This window comes from Carcharhinus amblyrhynchos, chromosome 4 (genome assembly GCF_965287045.1).
Source record: "Carcharhinus amblyrhynchos chromosome 4, sCarAmb.v2.hapA, whole genome shotgun sequence".
Classification (NCBI taxonomy): domain Eukaryota; kingdom Metazoa; phylum Chordata; class Chondrichthyes; order Carcharhiniformes; family Carcharhinidae; genus Carcharhinus; species Carcharhinus amblyrhynchos.
This window is the reverse complement of record NC_137327.1, coordinates 35,136,600-35,155,265: the sequence shown is the minus strand read 5'-3', so window position 1 is coordinate 35,155,265 and position 18,666 is coordinate 35,136,600. Positions and strand designations below refer to the sequence as shown.

Here is an 18,666-nt window from a genome sequence, read left to right as displayed (position 1 = left end):
GATTCTCTGGCTTCTTGTAACATTTTCAATTATCTAATTGCTGCAGTGACGACTTGCATTGGGATTTGGAATAACAACGTTCAGTATTTGACCTTGTTTATTGGACAGATTCATACACGTACTGACTGGAGGCAGACTCCTGCCTAAACTCTTGAGGCATTTGTCTTATGACTCCTAACACAAACTAAAGGCGGTCTCTGTTGGGCAGAAAACAGAAACTGGCTTGAAGGATGTTTTCCCATTGTAAGTTTGCTGATTTGTTAGAACTGGCGCTGCATTGCTGTTCTGTTGTGGCCTTTTTATTCTTTGGTACATTGACAATCTAATTTACAGTTTGTTCTTCACTCTGCTTGATTTTGTTTGTTCTGTGAGCTCCAACATGCTTCTGCTTTTAGGTTTTTTTTGCAAAAATGTATTTCATACATAAAATATGTGGAAGAAATATTAGAAAACATTTCAATATGTCATGACAGAAAAGCACAATGACATTCACATTCTCCACAGTAGAGATCAGGATGTATTCAGAGTTGCTTCAATTTAGTAATGAGAACATTGCAACATTCCAAATGTTTTGTTACAGAGAGTACAATGCTGTTCAAATTATATACATCAGTCATGTCGCACTCTTGAGGTGTTTCAGCGCAGCTACATTTACTATATACTTCTGCTTTTAGTTTGCCCTTTGTGCACTCATAGATCATTTTTTATATTCCGCAATTTCTTAAGGGGCTGGCTGAAAACTTCCTTGGAGAACACCACCTCTTTGTCATAGTGACATTTAAAAAGTAAATACATGCGTTAAAATAGAATTGCTGCAAGAGGGATATGCTCCATTCCAAAGCAGGAAGGTGAGGGAGAAGGTGACTATAACTTTTTTTTTGCACAGGAATACCACATGACCTCCGCACTTCAATTTGTTTACTCCCTCTTCTCCGTTCATCATTTGTCATCCTCATCGATGTGCCTCCTGATCCCTTGTTTCCGTTCCAGTCATTTCACTACCATTTGAGAAGCCAGTGCCCAAGCTTTGTGTCAGTTGTAGTGACGAATCCAGTGCAAGAGTTCCTCCTTCCCCCTTACTTCAGCGTACCTTGTCAACTTGCCTCTTTGGCAAGACACCTCCTTCTTTGGTGCTGCACCAGTTTTAGTATAATTATTCTCCTGTTAAATGCCTTGGAACATTTTGCTGTATCATTAGTGCTATATAGATGCAAATTGTTGCTGAATTGCAAATAGCAGGAAACATGACCGTATAGGCAGTGAGAGGTCAGAAGTTTCTCGTGTGCCGATGCAGACTTGATGGGCTGAAGGGGGTCTTCTGCACTGTTTGATTCTATGGGTGGGTGTACTTTGTCCTGATGGTGGCAGCCTATGGAAAACAGCAGGGAGGCTAGGATGCAGTGGCACATGTTCCCAAACAGTTGGAGAAGTCTAATCAGTATTCTTCAGGGCACTGTCTGCTATGGTTTATTCATGCCTGCAAATACATTTTCTGCCCTTTAAAAGCAACTTTAGCCCAGTATTGGCATATCCTGACTCTCTAATCGGCAATGATTTTGTCCAGATGTGTCAATAACAGCTGTTCTGTGTGTCACCCAAGACACTCTTCTTTAATTCCTTGTGGATGGATATCCTCAAAGTAGGTCTGCGTGCAGAGGTTAGGGTGTCCAACAGCAACTTGATTCCTATGAGTGCATTTTGGCCTTAAGAAAGGAATGCAAAAATTAAGAATTTTCTTTTGATCCATAACATGTAAATAAAACCTCAGTCAGCATTGTGGCACAATGAATCTATTCCAGCCTAGGGTGACTTTCTGTGTGGAGTTTGCATGTTCTCCCCTTGTCTATGTGGGTTTTCTTCGGGTGCTCCAGTTTCCTCCCACAGTCCAAAGGTATGCGGATTAGTAGATGTTCAGTGTCCTCTGCGCACTTTGCTCTACCACTCATCTGCGAACTTTGACACACTACACTTGGTTCCCAACTCCAAATCAGCTATGTAAGTTGTAAACAATTGTGGTCCCAACACTGATGCATGAGGCACACCTCTAGTCAGTAATCGCCAACCAGAAGCATACCCATTTATCCCCACTCTTTACTTTCTATGAGTTAACTAATACTCTATCAATGCTAATATGTTACCTGTAACGCCATGCACCTTTATCTTATGCAGCCGACTTTTGTTGAATACCTTCTGGAAATCCAGACATACCACATCCACCAGTTCCCTGTTGTCCACCGTGCTCATAATGTCCTCAAGGAATTTCCCTAAGTTAGTAAAACATGACCTGCCTTTCGTGAACTCATGGTGTATCTTCCGAATGGGACAATTTCTGCCCAGATGTTATTTCTGCATTGATAGACTCAAGCATTTTCCCCACTACAGAAGTTAAGCTAAGCGGCCTATCATTACCTGCCTTTTATCTACTTCCTTTTTTAAACAGTGGTGTCACATTTGTTGTTTTCCAATCTGCCGGAACCACCCTAGAGTCCAGCGAATTTTAGTAAATTACCACAAGTGCATTTGCTATTTCCCTCACCATCTCTTTTAGTACTTGTCTACTTTTAGCCCCATTAGCTTATCTAACACTACTTCTTTAGTCCTCACTTGCTATAACCACCTTGTCATCAAGTTTTGACATGCTGTGAAAACCGACACCAAAATGCCTGTTCAATGCCTTGGCCATTTCCTCATTTTCCATTATTAAATCCCCATTCTCATTCTCTAAAGGACCAATGTTTATCTTAGCCACTTTTTCATTTTATATATTTGTAGAAACTTTAGCTATCTGTTTTTATGTTCTGAGCTAGTTTACTCTCTCAATCTATCTTTTCTTTGCTTTTTTCATGGCTTTCTGTTGACCTTTAAAGATTTCCCAATCCTCAGTTTCCCACTAACCTTTGCCACTTTGTATGCAATTTCTTTCAAGTTGATACCTTCCTTTATTTCCTTAACTATCCATCGCTGATTATCCCTTTTTCTAAGTCCTTCCTTATTATATTTTTGCTGAGCGCTGTAAAGAAAAAGCTTTGAAAATCCTCCATCGTTCCTCATTTGCCCCACCATAAAGTTTTTGCTCCCAGTCTACTCTAGCCAACTCCTCATCCCATTGTAGTCTTGTTTATTTAAGCACAAGACATTGGTATTGGATTTTACCTTTACCAGTGGTAAGCACTGCTGCCTCACAGCTCCAGAAACCTGGGTTCGATTCCCAGCTTGGGTCACTGTCTGTGTGGAGTTTACACGTTCTCCCTGTGTCTGGGTAGGTTTCCTTTGTGTGCTCCGGTTTCCTCCCACAGCCCAAAGATGTGCGGGTTAGGTGCATTGGCCATGCTAAATTGCTCCTTAGTGTCCTGGGATGTGTGGTTTAGGGGGATTAGTGAGGTAAATATGTGGGGTTACATGGATAAGGCCGAGGTGAGATAATTGTTGGTGCAGACGCAATAGGTTGAAGGGTCTCCTTCTGCACTGTAGTAATTCAACGATTCTCACACTTCATCTGTATTTTAAATTCAACCATACTGTGATCCCTCCTTCCGAGAGGATCCCTATCTGTGAGATCATTAATTATTCCTGTCTCATTACACAGGACCAGATCCAGGATAGCCTCCTGTACTGTAGGGATTCTATGATTGTATGCAGGCATAGTGAGGCCACATGTAGTTGCATTGCAAGAGAAGTTTTTAATGTAAGAATAGAAATGAAAGAACATGGCTAGGTGATTGGGGGGGGCGGGATGTAAGATGCACCATCCTTGCTCCAGATAATCGATGCAAGGCCAGTCAACTTCCTTCCGTTTCGCCTGTGCTGCTGTCCTTCAGGTCTTGCACAGAGCTTCCTTGGCTTCACCTCATTCACTATTGTTTCCACAGTTGCAAGCGACAGACCTGCTGCTGCCACACTTTACTTTTCAAAACCTTTGTTGCTATTTTACATGTGTGTTCCAGAGTGTACTTTAAGCTACTGCAGGCCTTGACAGTCTGCAGCAGCTCATTGGTGCCCATGCCTGGCATGTGGCTTCTGAATTTGGACTATTCCTGGCATCCGATCCTTTTACAATCCTTTCATTTAAGGTGGCCCCAAGAAATTTTGGTATGGACAAGTTTAGTCCAGTTATCATGAATTGCACAACATTTGCTGAGCGCAGACCGTGTGTTAATTGGAAGTGTAATGCTAGGTGGTTGGGGTTGTTGGGTAGAGTCTTTCAGAACATAATGCTGATCAAAGTGTCACATCAAAAATTGTAAAATGTCACATTTCGTGTTATCCTAATTTGCAACAGATTCACAAAAATTGTTTTCAAAAATAAATTGTTCTTGTGATCAGTAGCCCCTCCCCCACTCTTTCCTTCAAAGTAGCCTATCATTGGAACAATTGGTTTAGATGTATTTCAATTGTACATGTCACTCTTTGGTTAATGCATTTGTAATAAATGCAGTGAAAGTCAAGCATTCTGATGAAGATTTTTTCTTGTTTGCATACAGGCATTTATAAGACCTTTTCGTGAACATCATATTGATCCCACTGCAATAACCAGGCATGACTTCATTGAGACGAATGGAGATAACTGTATGTTTACTGTTATCCCACTGGCCCACATGACCTACAAGTTTATCACAAACAGTCCAGGTGAGATTATGTCACTCTTTGTTGTAATCTGTCAGTTACTTGGACAAAAATGTCTTTAACTTCATGAAAATTGGCATTTTGATTCCTGAGATTGGGGTTACTAGAGTCTCACTGACCTAATTACAAGCATTGTAAGGATCTTGGTGGCATTGTAATTAGAAGACTCCTGGTCCCATGTTTAATTCTGACCTCTGAGACAAGATGGTAAAATACTATGTGAAAAAAATAGAGGCTATCCATTCATGTCCCACTTCTGCTTCCCCCAGTTTTGCTTGCTCCCCATGTCAAACATCTCCAGGCCAGAGTCCTGTCTGGTGGCCGATCTCTAGTTTCTTCAACTGTTCATCCATCCCACCTCGATGCTCTTTCCAAGTTTATTTTGCTTCCTTAAACCCACTTCCACTCAACTGTTGACCACCCAAATTCCCTTTCTGTCCCCCATGCTAATTGATTTTGTAAGCGGTCCCATTTTTCCAGCGCTGCTTCATCCCCTTTTTAAAATTGTGATCATTAATCCACGTTTCAGGGAAATGTACCCTGATTCCCTTCTGCCCTCATTAATTGCGACCTCATTGTAACTTCATTTCCTCTTCAAAATGCTTAAAACTTCTACCACTTTCCAGATCCATGCTCATCTCTTCCCACATCACTTCTATTTGAATCCTTTCAATTGTGTTTCCATACCTCACCCCACACACAACGTTGAAATAATCTTAATCCCAGGATAATTGTGGGTTTTTTCTTTTAACTCTCTTTACTTTCCAGGTTCATCAGAAGTATGATCAGGCATGGTTTAAAATTCTTCCAGCATTCAGTTTTATGAACAGTGAAACACACAAAGTTAGAAAGCATGTAGAATACAACTCAAAACTCCAAATGGTTCATTTTTCCGCTTTGAGGGACTGTTAGTTCTTTATTGACAACTTTCTTGGTATGGTTTCCAGTCTATTTTCTGGACTATCTCCTCTTTTTCACTGAATGAAATATCTCCAAATTTGCAGATGACACAAAGCTGGGTGGGAGGGTGAGCTGTGAGGAGGATGCAGAGATGCTTCAGTGTGATTTGGACAGGCTGAGTGAGTGGGCAAATGCATGGCTGATGTAATCTAATGTGGGTAAATGTGAGGTTATCTACCTTGCTAGTGAAAACAGGAAAGCAGATGATTATCTGAATGGCTGTAAATGAAGTGCAATGAGACATGGCTATCCTTGCACACCAGTCACTGAAGGGATGCATGTAGGCGTAGCAGATGGTAAAGAAGGCAATTGGTATGTTGGCCTTCATGGTGGAAAGATTTGAATACAGGAGCAGGGATGTTTTGCTGTAATTATACAGAGCCTTTGTGAGGCCACACTTGGAATGTTGTGTAAAGTTGGTCTCTTGATCTGAGGATGTTCGTACTATCGAGGGAGTGCAGACTGATTCTTAGGATGGCAGGACTGACATGAGGAGAGATTTAATTGGTTAGGATTATCATCGCTGGAGTTCAGGAGAATGAGGGGGATCTCATAGATACTTGAAATATTCTAACAGGGCTAGACAGGGTAGATCCAGGAAGGATATCGCTGATGGCGGGGATGTCTAGAACCAAGTGTCATAAGGATACAGGGTAAACCTTTTAGGACTGAGATGAGGAAAAATTTTTCCACCTGGAGAGTGGTGAGTCTGTGGAAGTCACTGCCATAGAAAGCAGTGGAGACCAAAATATATATTTTTATGTAGCACTTGAGGTGAAGGGGATCAAAGAATATGGGGATTTTGGTGAAGCGGGGGGAGGGTTGGAAAGGCAGGATCAGGCTATTGAGTTGGATGATCAGCCATGATCATAATGAATGCTGGAACAGCCTTGAAGGACCTTCTGCTCCTATTGTCTTTGTTTCTGTCATCTTCCCTTCTCGCTATTGCTTCAGCTTTTAACATGGTCAGTTACACCATCTATTGTTCAGCTTGATGGGACTTTGCTTGGTTTCAATCTTATCCATCCAGTCTTAGCTAGAACATTTCCAAGGGGATGGTTTCTCTTCCTATCTCTGCATTGTCAGCTTTAAGCCCCTGTCTCTTGCTAATCCACCTGGTGCCCTCAATGCCATCAAAGCCCAGCAGCAGTGTGTACTACCTACAAGATGCACAGCAGCAGTGTGTACTACCTACAAGATGCACAGCAGCAGTGTGTACTACCTACAAGATGCACAGCAGCAGTGTGTACTACCTACAAGATGCACTGCAGCAGTGTGTACTACCTACAAGATGCACTGCAGCAGTGTGTACTATCTACAAGATGCACTGCTGTCCTTAGGCAGCACTTTTAATCCATGACCACTTCCACATAGCAGATACATGGAAACACCACCACCTGCAAGTTCCCCCCCCAAGTCACTCATCTTCCTGACTTGGAAATATATCCTCACTCCTTTGAAGTCACTGGGTCAAAAGCCTGGAATTTTCCTTCTAATGGAAATTGGAATTGTTGGTCAACCCACAGCACATGAACTGCAGCAGTTCAAGAAGGCAGCTCACCACCACCTTCTCAAGGATGGGCAATAAATGCTGGCCAGCCAGCAATGCCCATGTCCCATGATTGAATGAATAAAAGCTGCCTCAGCACCATGCTCTGGAATAGGTTGTGGCTTCAAACCCTACTGCACAGGTTTGGGCAGAGAATATTGGCAACACCTCAAGGAGTATGCATGTACCCAAGTTAGAAGTGTGTGTGGATGCGTGTGCAACCAGTACCTGATTGGTGCTTGTTAAAGGAAAGGAAATGGTTTGATAGAGCAGACGCAGCACGGATTCGTTAAGGGGAAGTTGTGTTTGACGAATTTATTGGATTTCTATGAGGATGTGACTAGTGCGGTAGACAGAGGGGAACCGGTGGATGTGGTGTTTCTTGATTTTCAAAAGGCGTTTGATAAGGTGCCGGACAAAAGGTTGCTTCAGAAAGTTAGGGGGCATGGAGTTGGGGGTAAGGTGTTAGCGTGGATAGAGGATTGGTTGTCTAATAGGAGGCAGAGAGTTGGTATCAATGGGTGCTATTCTGATTGGCAGTTGGTGACTAGTGGAGTGCCGCAGGGATCGGTGCTGGGGCCTCAGCTATTTACCATTTACGTTGATGATCTGGAGGAGGGGGCTGAGTGTAGGGTAATGAAATTTGCTGATGACACAAAGATGAGTGGAAAAGCAAATTGTGCGGAGGGTGTGGAAAGTCTGCAGAGGGATCTGGATAGGCTGAGTGAGTGGGCGAGGACCTGGCAGATGGAGTACAATGTTAGCAAATGTGAGGTTATCCACTTTGGCAGGAATAATCGTAGGAGGGATTACTATTTAAAGGGTGAAAAGCTGCAGCATGCTACGGTGCAGAGGGACCTGGGGGTCCTTGTGCATGAGTCGCAAAAACCCAGTCTGCAGGTGCAGCAGGTGATCAAGAAGGCAAATGGTATACTGGCCTTTATAGCGAGGGGGATAGAATATAAAAGCAGGGAGGTCTTGCTGCAACTGTATAGGGCACTGGTGAGGCCGCAGCTGGAGTACTGTGTGCAGTTTTGGTCGCTGCACTTGCACAAGGATATTTTGGCCTTGGAGGGAGTGCAGAGGAGGTACACTAGGCTGATACTGCAGATGAGGGGGTTAGACTATGAAGAGAGACTAAATGAGGGGGTTAGACTATGAAGAGAGACTAAATAGACTGGGCTTGTACTCGTTGGAGCTTAGAAGGATGAGGGGGGATCTTATAGAGACGTATAAGGTAATGAAAGGGATGGATAGGGTAGAGGTAGAGAGATTCTTCCCGCTCAGAAAGGACAGCAGGACTAGAGGGCACAGCCTCAAGATAAGGGGGGGTGCAGTTTAGAACAGAGTTGAGGAGGAACTTCTTCACTCAAAGGGTGGTGAATCTCTGGAATTCTCTGCCCGTTGAAGTGGTGGAGGCTACCTCGCTAAATATATTTAAGACACGGGTAGATAGGTTTTTGACAGACAAGGGAATTAAGGGTTATGGGGAGAAAGTGGGAAAGTGGAACTGAGCCACTTCAGATCAGCCATGATCTTATTGAATGGCGAGGCAGGCTCGGAGGGCTAGATGGCCTACTCCTGCTCCTATTTCTTATGTTCTTGTGTTCTAATGTTAAACATTCAATACAATTACGATGTGGTACAGCTGGAAGAAGCAGATAAATTTGGGTAATTGTTGAACTAAACTTTTCAATGTACTTGTTGGACTTTTAAACTACACTGTACTTAAAAGAGCAGTTCCATGATATGGATGGTATTTTTGGCAGATGTGTCCTTTGTGTTTTCATTGAGAATGCTGTGGATTTATGTGCAACGTTCTTCAATTTCTGGGGTTGGATCAAGGAATAAAGATCCTCGCCAGGTACAGGAGGTGAAGTAAATAAATCGAGTTTTGCGGCATTATTGGAGACATACTGCTTTGTTTGAGCCACTAGGTGATGACTGAGTGGTATGATTGCCATAGTATTAACCCAGAAACTCAGCTAATGTTCTGAGGATCTGTGTTCGACTCCCGTCACGGCAGATGGTGGAATTTGAATTCAATAAAAAAAGTCTGGAATTAAGACTCTGCTGATGACCTTGAAACCACTGTTGGAAAATCCCATCTGGAAATCTGCCGTCCTTGCCTTGTCTGGCCTACATGTAACTCCAGAGCAACGGCAATGTGATTGACTCTCAACTGCCCTCTGAAAAGCCACTCAGTTCAAGGACAACTCGGGACTGACAATAAATAATGGTCAACCAGTGACACTGATATCCTACAAATCAATAAAGAAAAGTGAGCGACTTTGCTATGGTCAGTGGAGGCATTGACCAAGTGACTAGGCATGACCACTCGCAAGGCGCGAGGTGATTGGATGGTGAAAGGCGGACAGTCACATGGGCTCTGGAGTCCTTGTCCGTAAGACTAAAAGACACAGGAACAGAATTAGGCGACTCGGCCCATCAAGTCTGCTCCGCTATTCGATCGTGGCTGATGTTTTTCTCATCCCCATTCTCCTGCCTTTTTCCCATAACCCCTGATCCCCTTATTAGTCAAGAACCTATCTTTCTCTGCCTTAAAGACACTCAATGACCTGGTCTCCACTGCCTTCTGTGGCGTAGAGTTTCACAGATTCACTATCTGGCAGAAGAAATTGCTCCTCATCTGTTTTAAAGGATTGTCCCTTTAGCCTGAGGTTGTGCCCTGTGGCTCTAGTTTTTCCTACAAGTGGAAACATCCTCTGCATGTCCACTCTACCCATGCCTCGCAGTAGCCTGTAAGTTTCAATAAGATCCCCCTTCATCCTTCTTAACTCCAATAAGTACAGACCCAGAGTCCTCAACCGTTCCTCATATGACAAGCTCTTCATTCCAGGATCATTCTTGTGAACCTCCGCTGTACCCTTTCCAAGGCCAGCACATCCATCCTTCTGCAGCCCAAATGCTGCTCACAATACTCCAAATGGGGTCTGACTAGTCCTTATTACAGCCTCAGAAGTACATCCCTGCTGTTGTATTTTAGCCATCTCGACATGAATGCTAACATTGCATTTGCCTTCCTAACTGCTGACTGAACCTGCACGTTAACCTTAAGAGAATCTTGAACCATGACTCCCAAGTCCCTTTGTGTTTCTGGTTTCCTAAGCATCTACCCATTTAGAAAATAGTTTATGCCTGCATTTGTCCTTCCAAAGTGCATAACTTCTCTTTTTTCCACATTGTGTTCCTTCTGCCCTTCCTTTTCCACTCCTAATCTATCCAAGTTCTTCTGCAGCTCTCTTGCTTCCTCAATACTATTTGTCCCCCTTCATATCTTTGTATCATCTGCAAACTCAGCAACATTGCCTTCAGTTCCTTCCTCCAAATTGTTAATGTATACTGTGAAAAGTTGTGGTCCCAGCACTGACCCCTGAGGCACACCACTAGTCACCGGCTGCCATCCTGAAATAGGCCCCTTTACCCCCACTCTCTGCCTTTTTCCAGTCAGCCAATCCTCTATCAATGGCAGGATCTTACCCTTAACATTATGGGCTCGTAACTTATTCAACAGTCTCCTAAGCAGCACCTTGTCAAAGGCTTTCTGGAAATCTAATTAAATCATGTCCACTGGTTCTCCTTTATCTAACTTCCTTGTTACCTTCTCAAAGCTCTCTAACAGATTTGTCAGCTAAAGCCATGCTGACTCAGTCCTCTTTTATCTTGCACTTCCGAGTACTCCCTGGTCTCATCTTTAATAATGCTAATGACTGAAGTCAGGCTAACTAGCTTATAATTTTCCATCTGCTGCCTCCCTCCCTTCTTAAACAGCAGTGTTACATTAACTACTTTCCAGTCCTCTAGTTCCCTCTCTGCCTCCAGTAATTCCTGAAAGATCACCACTGATGCCTGCACAATTTCCTCAGCTATCCCTTTTAGAACCCTGGGGTGTAGTCCATCAAGTGCAGATGATTTATCCACCTTCAGACCTTTCAGTTTCCCCAGAACCCTCTTAGTGATGGCCACTACAGTCACCTGTGCCCCTTGACTCTCCTGGAGCTCTGGCATCCTACTGGTGTCTTCCACCAATAAGACTGACTATTCCGTTCCTTTGACATAGCTTTGTTTCCTATTATTACTTCTCCAGCCTCAGTTTCCAGTGGCTATTTTTGCCTCTCTTTTGTCTTTCATAGATTGAAAAAAATTCTTCATATCTTCTTTTATATTATTAGCTAGCTTACACTTACATTTCATCTTCTCTCCTCTTATTCTTTTTTAGTTGTCCTCTGCTTGCTTTTAAAGGCTTTCCAATCTTCTGGCTTCCAACTAATCCTTGCCACTTTGTATCTTTTTCTTTTGCTTTTATGCTGTCCTTGACGTCCCTTGTCAGCCGTGGATGCCTCCTCCTCCCCTTAGCACGTTTCCTCCTTGGGATGAATTTCTGTTGTGCTTCCCAAATAATTCCCAAAAACCCCTGCCATTGATATTCTATTGTCTTCCCTGCTAGGCTCCCTTTCCAATCAACTCTGGCCAGCTCCTCTGTCATGTCTTTGTAGTTACCTTTATTTAATTGTAATACCGTTACATCTGATTCTAGCTTCTCCCCCTCAAACTGCAGGTTTGAAGGTTCATATTGTGGTAACTGCTCCCTAAGGGTTCCTTCACATTAAGTCTCCTAATCAAATCTGCCTCATTACACATCACCAAATCCAGAATTGCCTGTTCCCTAGTAGGTTTTGTCACAAGCTGCTCCAAAAAACCATCTCTTAGACATTCCACAAATTCCTGTTGTTGGGATTCACAATCTACTTGATTTTCCCAGTCCACATTTATATTAAAGTCCTCCATAATTATTGTAATATTGCCTTTTTTATATGCCTTTTCTATCTTCTGATTTATTTTCTGCCCCACATCCTGAGTACTGCTCGGGGGCCTGTACATAACTCCCATCGGAGTCTCTTTACCTTTGCAATTCCATGCCTTCTAACCCTATATCACTTTTTGCTATTGATTTAACTTCATGCCTTATTAACAATGCAACCCCGTCCCCTTTGCCCACCTGTCTGTCCTTCCAATAGGACACACATCCTTGGATATTTAGATCCCAGCCTTGATCCCCTTGCAGCCATGTCTCTGTGATGCCCACAACACTGTAACAATTTCAATGTACGCAACAAGTTTATTTACCTTGTTCTGCATACTGCGCACGTTTAGGTACAACACCCTCAGTCCTGCATTGATCATCTCCCTTCTCATACTTGTCACCTTTTTTGCTCTGCCTGCGGTTTGGTTCCTGCCCCCTTCTATATTCTGTTCTATTATGTGGTCTGGAAACTTTACTAACCTCCCCTGATCCCTCAGTTCCATTAACCTGCACTTCTACGCACCACCACCCCCCGCTGGTCCCAGCATGATTCAGATGAAGACCGTCCCATTGGAACAGGTCCCCTCTTCCCCAATACTGGTGCCAATGTCCCATAAATTCAAACCCATTCTTCCCACACCAATCTTTGAGCCGCGCATTTACCTCCTTTAATCTTATTGACCCTGTGTCAATTAGCTCGTGGCTCAGGTAGTAATCCAGAGATTATTACCTTTTTGGTTCTGTTTTTAAATTAGCTCCTAGCTGTTCGTACTCCACCAGCAGAACCTTTGTTCCTATTCTACCTGTGTCATTGGTATCTGCATGGACCACGACCATTGGTCTTTATCCTCCCACTCCAAGTTCCTCTGCAGCCAAGATGAGATATCCCGAACACGAACACCAGGAGGCAACCTTCGGAATTCTCAATCCTGGTCATAGAGAACAGTGTCAATGACCCTCAACTATACTATCCCCGATTACAATTACATTTTTTTTCTTCGCTCACTTGAACAGCTCCCTGTACCAAGGTACAGGGGTCAGTTCCTGTCCACAAGGAGTAAGAATCTCGAACCTGTTGGACAAGTTCAGGGGACTGAGGCTCCTGCAACCCTACCTTCTGGATCCCTTTATCCCTCTCACTCGCAGCCACACCCTCCTGTCCCTGTCCACTGGCTGAATTCAAGGTATTTAAGGGGTGTGACTACCTCCTGGAACACACTGTCCAGGTATCTCTCCCCCTCCCTGATGTGTCACAGTGTCCAAAGCTCGGAATCCAACTCATCCACTCTGAGCTGGAGTTCCTCAAGCAACCAATACTAACTACAGACATGCTTACTGGGAACCACAATGGGATCCGCCAGCTCCCATATTGTGCACGAACAACACATCACCTGAGCCTCCATCTCTATTTTATTTAATTAGTTTTTAATTTGGGTTTTGAATTTTTTAATTTAATTTTTTTTTATATCTCCTTATTCTCTCAGTGCAATCTCTGACCAGTAATTTCAATGGGTTTTCAAATTTAGCATAGCTCCCTATTGGTCAATCAAATCACAGTCCTCCTGTCATATCATCTTTAAGTTTTTTTTTAGTCTGAACTCTCTGTCAGTTTCAGAGAATCAGGAGTAGCACTAACTGACCAGTCAGCACTCTCCCTTGTAGCCTCTGCTGCCTGTTTCACCTAACTCCCTGTGTTTACCCAACTCTAAAGGCATTCCTCACAGTCAGGCAGCACTCACCGTGCAGTTAGGGCAGCAATGTGAGGCCTTGTTTTTATCGGCACAGCTTACAAATCCTTGGAATTGGTTTTAACTAGCCGTACAAACAACCAGCCAAGTTCAGTTGAGAGCTGTCTGCCTCCCCTCCCCTAATCCCCATCTCCATCTCAGTGGTACGTGCACCATGAGCTCACGCGGCAGTGGCCTGTCACAGCAGCACTTCACCCTCTCCAACAGGGACTTCTCCTTGGTCTCTTTGGCTGATGGTGAAGACCTCAGTGGTTCCATGGCTGCCCCAGAGGTTAAGCTTAATATGGATGCTGATTCTGCAAAAGATAAAATCCCTACAGTGTAGAAGGAGGCCATTCGTCCCATCGAGTCTGCATCGACCACAGTCTCACCCAAGCTTCATTCCGTAACCCCACATCTTTATCCTGCTAATCCCCCTGATATCGGGGTCAATTTATCATGGCCAATCAACCTAACCTACACATCTTTGGTCTGTGGGAGGAAGCTGGAACACCCGCAGGATACCCATGCAGACACGGGGAGAATGTGCAAACTCCACAGAATCAGTGACCAAGCGGGACTGGAACCCAGGTCCCTGCTGCTGTGAGACAGCAGTGCTTACCACTGTGCCACCATGCCACCCACTATCCCTCAACAACTGCATTCCTCAGGAAATAAGGTATGGATGGTTTCTGGAAGTGGAGGAAGATGATGCTGAGGACTCAAAACCTGGAGGAGTTGGACATTGATCTAAAGAATATTTACTGCTTTAGCTATGTTTGTTATGCTTTATATTTGCTTAGAAGGCTGCAGTTTTCCTTTTGAGCCAGTGTTGCAGAGAGTCGACAGAAGTGGATCCAGTTCAGGTTTGGCAGCTAGACATAGGGGTGTGTGTGTGTTAATGTGGTTGAAGCCAGCACTGTCTTTGCTGCTATTTATGGGTGGCAGGCACTCTGCTGAATGTACACTGAATCAATTACGCATACTGCTTTTTCTCCCATTTTCTGGGCTGTAGAGATCGGATTGAACTTTTCAGTGTTAACATTGGACTCTGCACGGATCCAGTGGTCGCGAATTTTGGGAAAGTGGCTGGTAGGGGGGAGCTACAATCTTTTTGACAATGCGATTTTTTTTTTGTTAAAGGGATCATTTTCCATTTTGGAAGTGCGGATAAAGGAGTTGTGGGTGTTTTCTTTCACCTTGTCCTAGTTAATTGGGACAATAAATTTTGAGACATTAATGCTGGGGTCCAGGGTCTCCTAATTGGGCAGCTGGCCAGATCATGACTTCACCAAAAGTCCAGGTAAACTTTAACCCCAGACCACTTAAAAGGTCACGATTCGTTTGTGAAGCTGTGGACCAGATGTAGCTGTATTTTTGACCACTATCCTAATACGGTACGTAACATTTGGCAACAGCTGTGGAGCTCACAATAGTTCAGCTACTAAAATTTCTGATGTTGCCAAAAAGAAACTACGCAGTAATTGTAGCACCAGGCAAATGCACTGCTATCTCTGGGCCAGAGTCTCAACTGGGAGTGCCTGCATTTTTGGATAACAGTCTGTTTGTATTCAAAATCATGAGAAAGAATTAAGCCATGGCTAATAGTCAAGGATGCCTGGTTGCTAAACGAGATGAGAGCTGCAGTTTTCTACCACTGCGTTAGAAGTTGTAAGAAGATGTGTGTCTTATTTATCAACACTCTTTAATTTTCACTCTCAGTCAAGCCTAAGCTGTGGAATCTTTATTTTAAAACAAACATACCATGTTCTACATCCTGAGAAATTTTATTTCCACTAAAATATTGATTCTTCAAACCTAAAGGGAACTTACGAATGTCTATTTAAAAAAAAATACATTCTTGTTTCGAAATGCCAAAACTCATTAGTCTTTTAAAGAGACTGCCTTCTTTGGACTGTGATATGTCTATATAATAATAAGAAAGATGATGTGTAAAACTTGGACCACAAATTACCTTTAAAATATAAACAAGGCACTCAAAAGTGTGGTTTTAAACAGGTTGAATAATGCACTGCATATTGTGAAATACAGTTTTTGTTCTCCTGTTCTATTGAAGACATTGCATCATTTCCACTGGAATGCTGGCGATATTCCGTCTCTCTCAACCTCGATACTGGCTCCGTGTCAGATTGCTTTTCTCACATCCAAGCCTGAATGAACTGCAATTTCGTCCATTCAAAAATTAGGACGACCAAAGCGGTTTCTGTAGCTCATACCATTCCCACACTCGAACAGCGATACTATCCCTTTCCTGACCACTGCCTCAGGCTGATTCAGACAGTTTGCAATCTTTTGACCCTGAGGTGCTCGGACCCTGTGTACACTCTTATCACAAAGGCCTACTTCCACTTCAGTGACGTCATCTGCCTCCACACTTGCCTCAGCCAGTTTTCTTCTGAAACCTTCATCACCAGCAGACCCCGTTCCAGATCCCTCAACATCCCAAATTTACAAGTGTTATCCTGGTATTTACACGCCTTCACGGCCTGGCCTTTGAGGCTCATAGCCTTCAAGAACTCACTGTTCCCTTGATTTCATCACTGGATCTCAGGCCTTCAGCCATCCGGTCTCCGCACCCTGAAATTGCTTCCCTTTTCCCTTTGAATCAAGCTTTAAATCAATCCCGTTTAACCAATCTTTTTGCCACCCCTCCTAATATCTCCTCCTCAGTGTGATTTGATCAGTTTGGTGAATCACTTTTCGATGTTCAAGGCACAATGTAAATGCAGTTATTATTATTAAAGCACAGTGATGTGTGGTAATCCAGGAAGTTATGAAGCTAGTCTAGATTGCCTGACATCCTCTGATGATGCAGTTTGTGTTTGACTGCCACTAGATTTGAAGCTTGTAAGTGCACTTTCACTTAATGTCAGCTCCGGTGAAGTAAAACAGAGGATTTTGCGAAAAACCCTCCTTAGGATTGTGCAAGCCAGGTGTTTAACTTCCTTTTAATAAGCTGTGGATTGCAAAACAATACAACATTGTCAGTAAATATCGAGTATCTCCGATTCCATTTTACTTAATTTGATTCCACTGCAGCCATGTTAATTTATAAAGTGTTGAGTAGCTGGGGTTCCCTGCATCACCATCTGCTTGAAAGAAAAGGCAAAGAGAGACATAAAAGCCATTCACAATTCATTCCAAATGCTCAGTGGGGGTTATCATACTGCCGTCATTGCAGTGATACTCTCACCCCATCCAAATGCTGAACAGGAGGACCATCACGCTGCTATCATTCCAGATTGTTTGTGCTCACAGCCATTCCAGATTGTTAGTAAAACCTTTCATTTATATGTAATCAGACTTCAAACAAGCAATGCTATATTTTTGCTGGCTGAGAGTACGGATGATCTTGAACAATTCTGATCCTGTTCCAAATCTACGTGCCATGATGTACACAATTATCCAGCTCATCAGCAGTGAGCTCAGTTGAAGTTGTCTGATTTTTAAACCGTAGAATGTCTGTATCAACCTGAATCACTAGAATGCAATGAAACATCATCACCTCTCATACATTATTCTTCTTTTACTTTATTTTCTCTTACCCTTTTTTTCACATTAATTTTATTGGTCCATTGATAGTTTTATTACTGTTTTTTATCTTTAGGTATTATTGACCCTGTTTTCTTCCGTGCATATTTCCTTTCATTATACGGGTAAAAGATGCCTTTGGTTTCTTCATGTTAAGATGCCTCCTCCGGAGAATACAATGAGATTCTGTGTGAATGGCCCCTTTAAGGGGTGATCTTCTGAATGACTAACATTATCCTGACCAATTGGAAGCTGAGTTGGAGTTTCACCTCCAACTTGTCCGGGATTGTCCCAACAGTCAGACCTTGAGTCGTGCCTGGAAGCGCTGTATTTGCATCACCCTGTAAATAGATGTTGTTCGTTAATAAATGTCTGTAGTTTGCTCTTAACTGGTGGCGTCAAGTTACTTCAGATTCCCAAATAGTGTTGTGTTTCTTGAGTGTTGTTGGAGCAGCGCTCACTCAGGCAAGGGGAGAGTATTCCACCACACTCTTGACTTGTGTAGTTGGTGAACAGACTTTGGGGGTCAGGAAGTGAGTTGCTCGTCCAGTCTCTGACCTGCTCTGGTGGTCACAGTATTTATATGGTTAGTCCAGTTCAGTTTCTGGTCATGGTAACCCCCAGGATATTGATAGTGGGAGATTCAGTGATGATAATGCCACTGCAAGTCAAGAGGCCATCATTAGACTCTCTCTTAGAGTCATAAAGATTTACAGCATGGAAACAGGTCCTTTGGCCCAACTTGTCCATGTCACCCTTTTGTTTTAAATCCCTAAGCTAGTCCCAATTGTCCACATATGGCCCATATCTCTCTATACCCATCTTACCCATGTAATTGTCTAAATGCTTTTTAAAAGATAGAATTGGACCCACCTCTACTACTATCTCTGGCGTCTTGTTGGAGATGGTCATTGCCTAGCGCTTGTGTGGCATGAATGTTACTTTGTCACTTGTCAGCCTAAGCCAGATATTATCCAGGATTGCATACCATTCTCAGCTCCAAGAATAATTTTCCTAATGCCTCATTCCAAAGTCCAACTTGTCCAAAGCTCTACTCTCTGCAACCTAACTCAATCACCTATCACCACAATTTTTCTATCCCTCATCAATATGTTGTCTTTCAGTAATAAGCATGGGGTCAAATTTCATATGCATGACATTGATACCTTGCTCTATCTATTCACTGCTAACTCATGGATTATGTGTTTGCTACTGTACTGCCAGACTGCATCCAGTCACAGAATAATCAGTATTTCTTCCAGTTTAGTGTTGGAAAGATTGAAGGAATCTTGTTTGTTTAACTCCACCGGATATTAAGTATTCAATTCCCTGATCTCATCATGCTCTCCAGATACCTGCTGAAGCACAGTCTAACAGTTTGCAATCTTGTGTTTACCCTAAGCTGTAAACTCAAATCCACTACATCACCA

The 18,666-nt window shown here is 43.1% G+C and overlaps 1 protein-coding gene across 1 annotated transcript in view; it reads left to right on the top strand.

Annotated features, from left to right (window-relative positions):
• The window catches only part of peds1a (plasmanylethanolamine desaturase 1a), a 129,030-nt gene that overhangs the window by 89,971 nt on the left and 20,393 nt on the right, over positions 1-18,666 (top strand). The window contains exon 4 of the mRNA XM_080186960.1: positions 4,482-4,626. Within this exon, the coding sequence (XP_080043086.1) occupies positions 4,482-4,626 (145 nt within the window). The remainder of the gene's footprint in view (positions 1-4,481; positions 4,627-18,666) is intronic.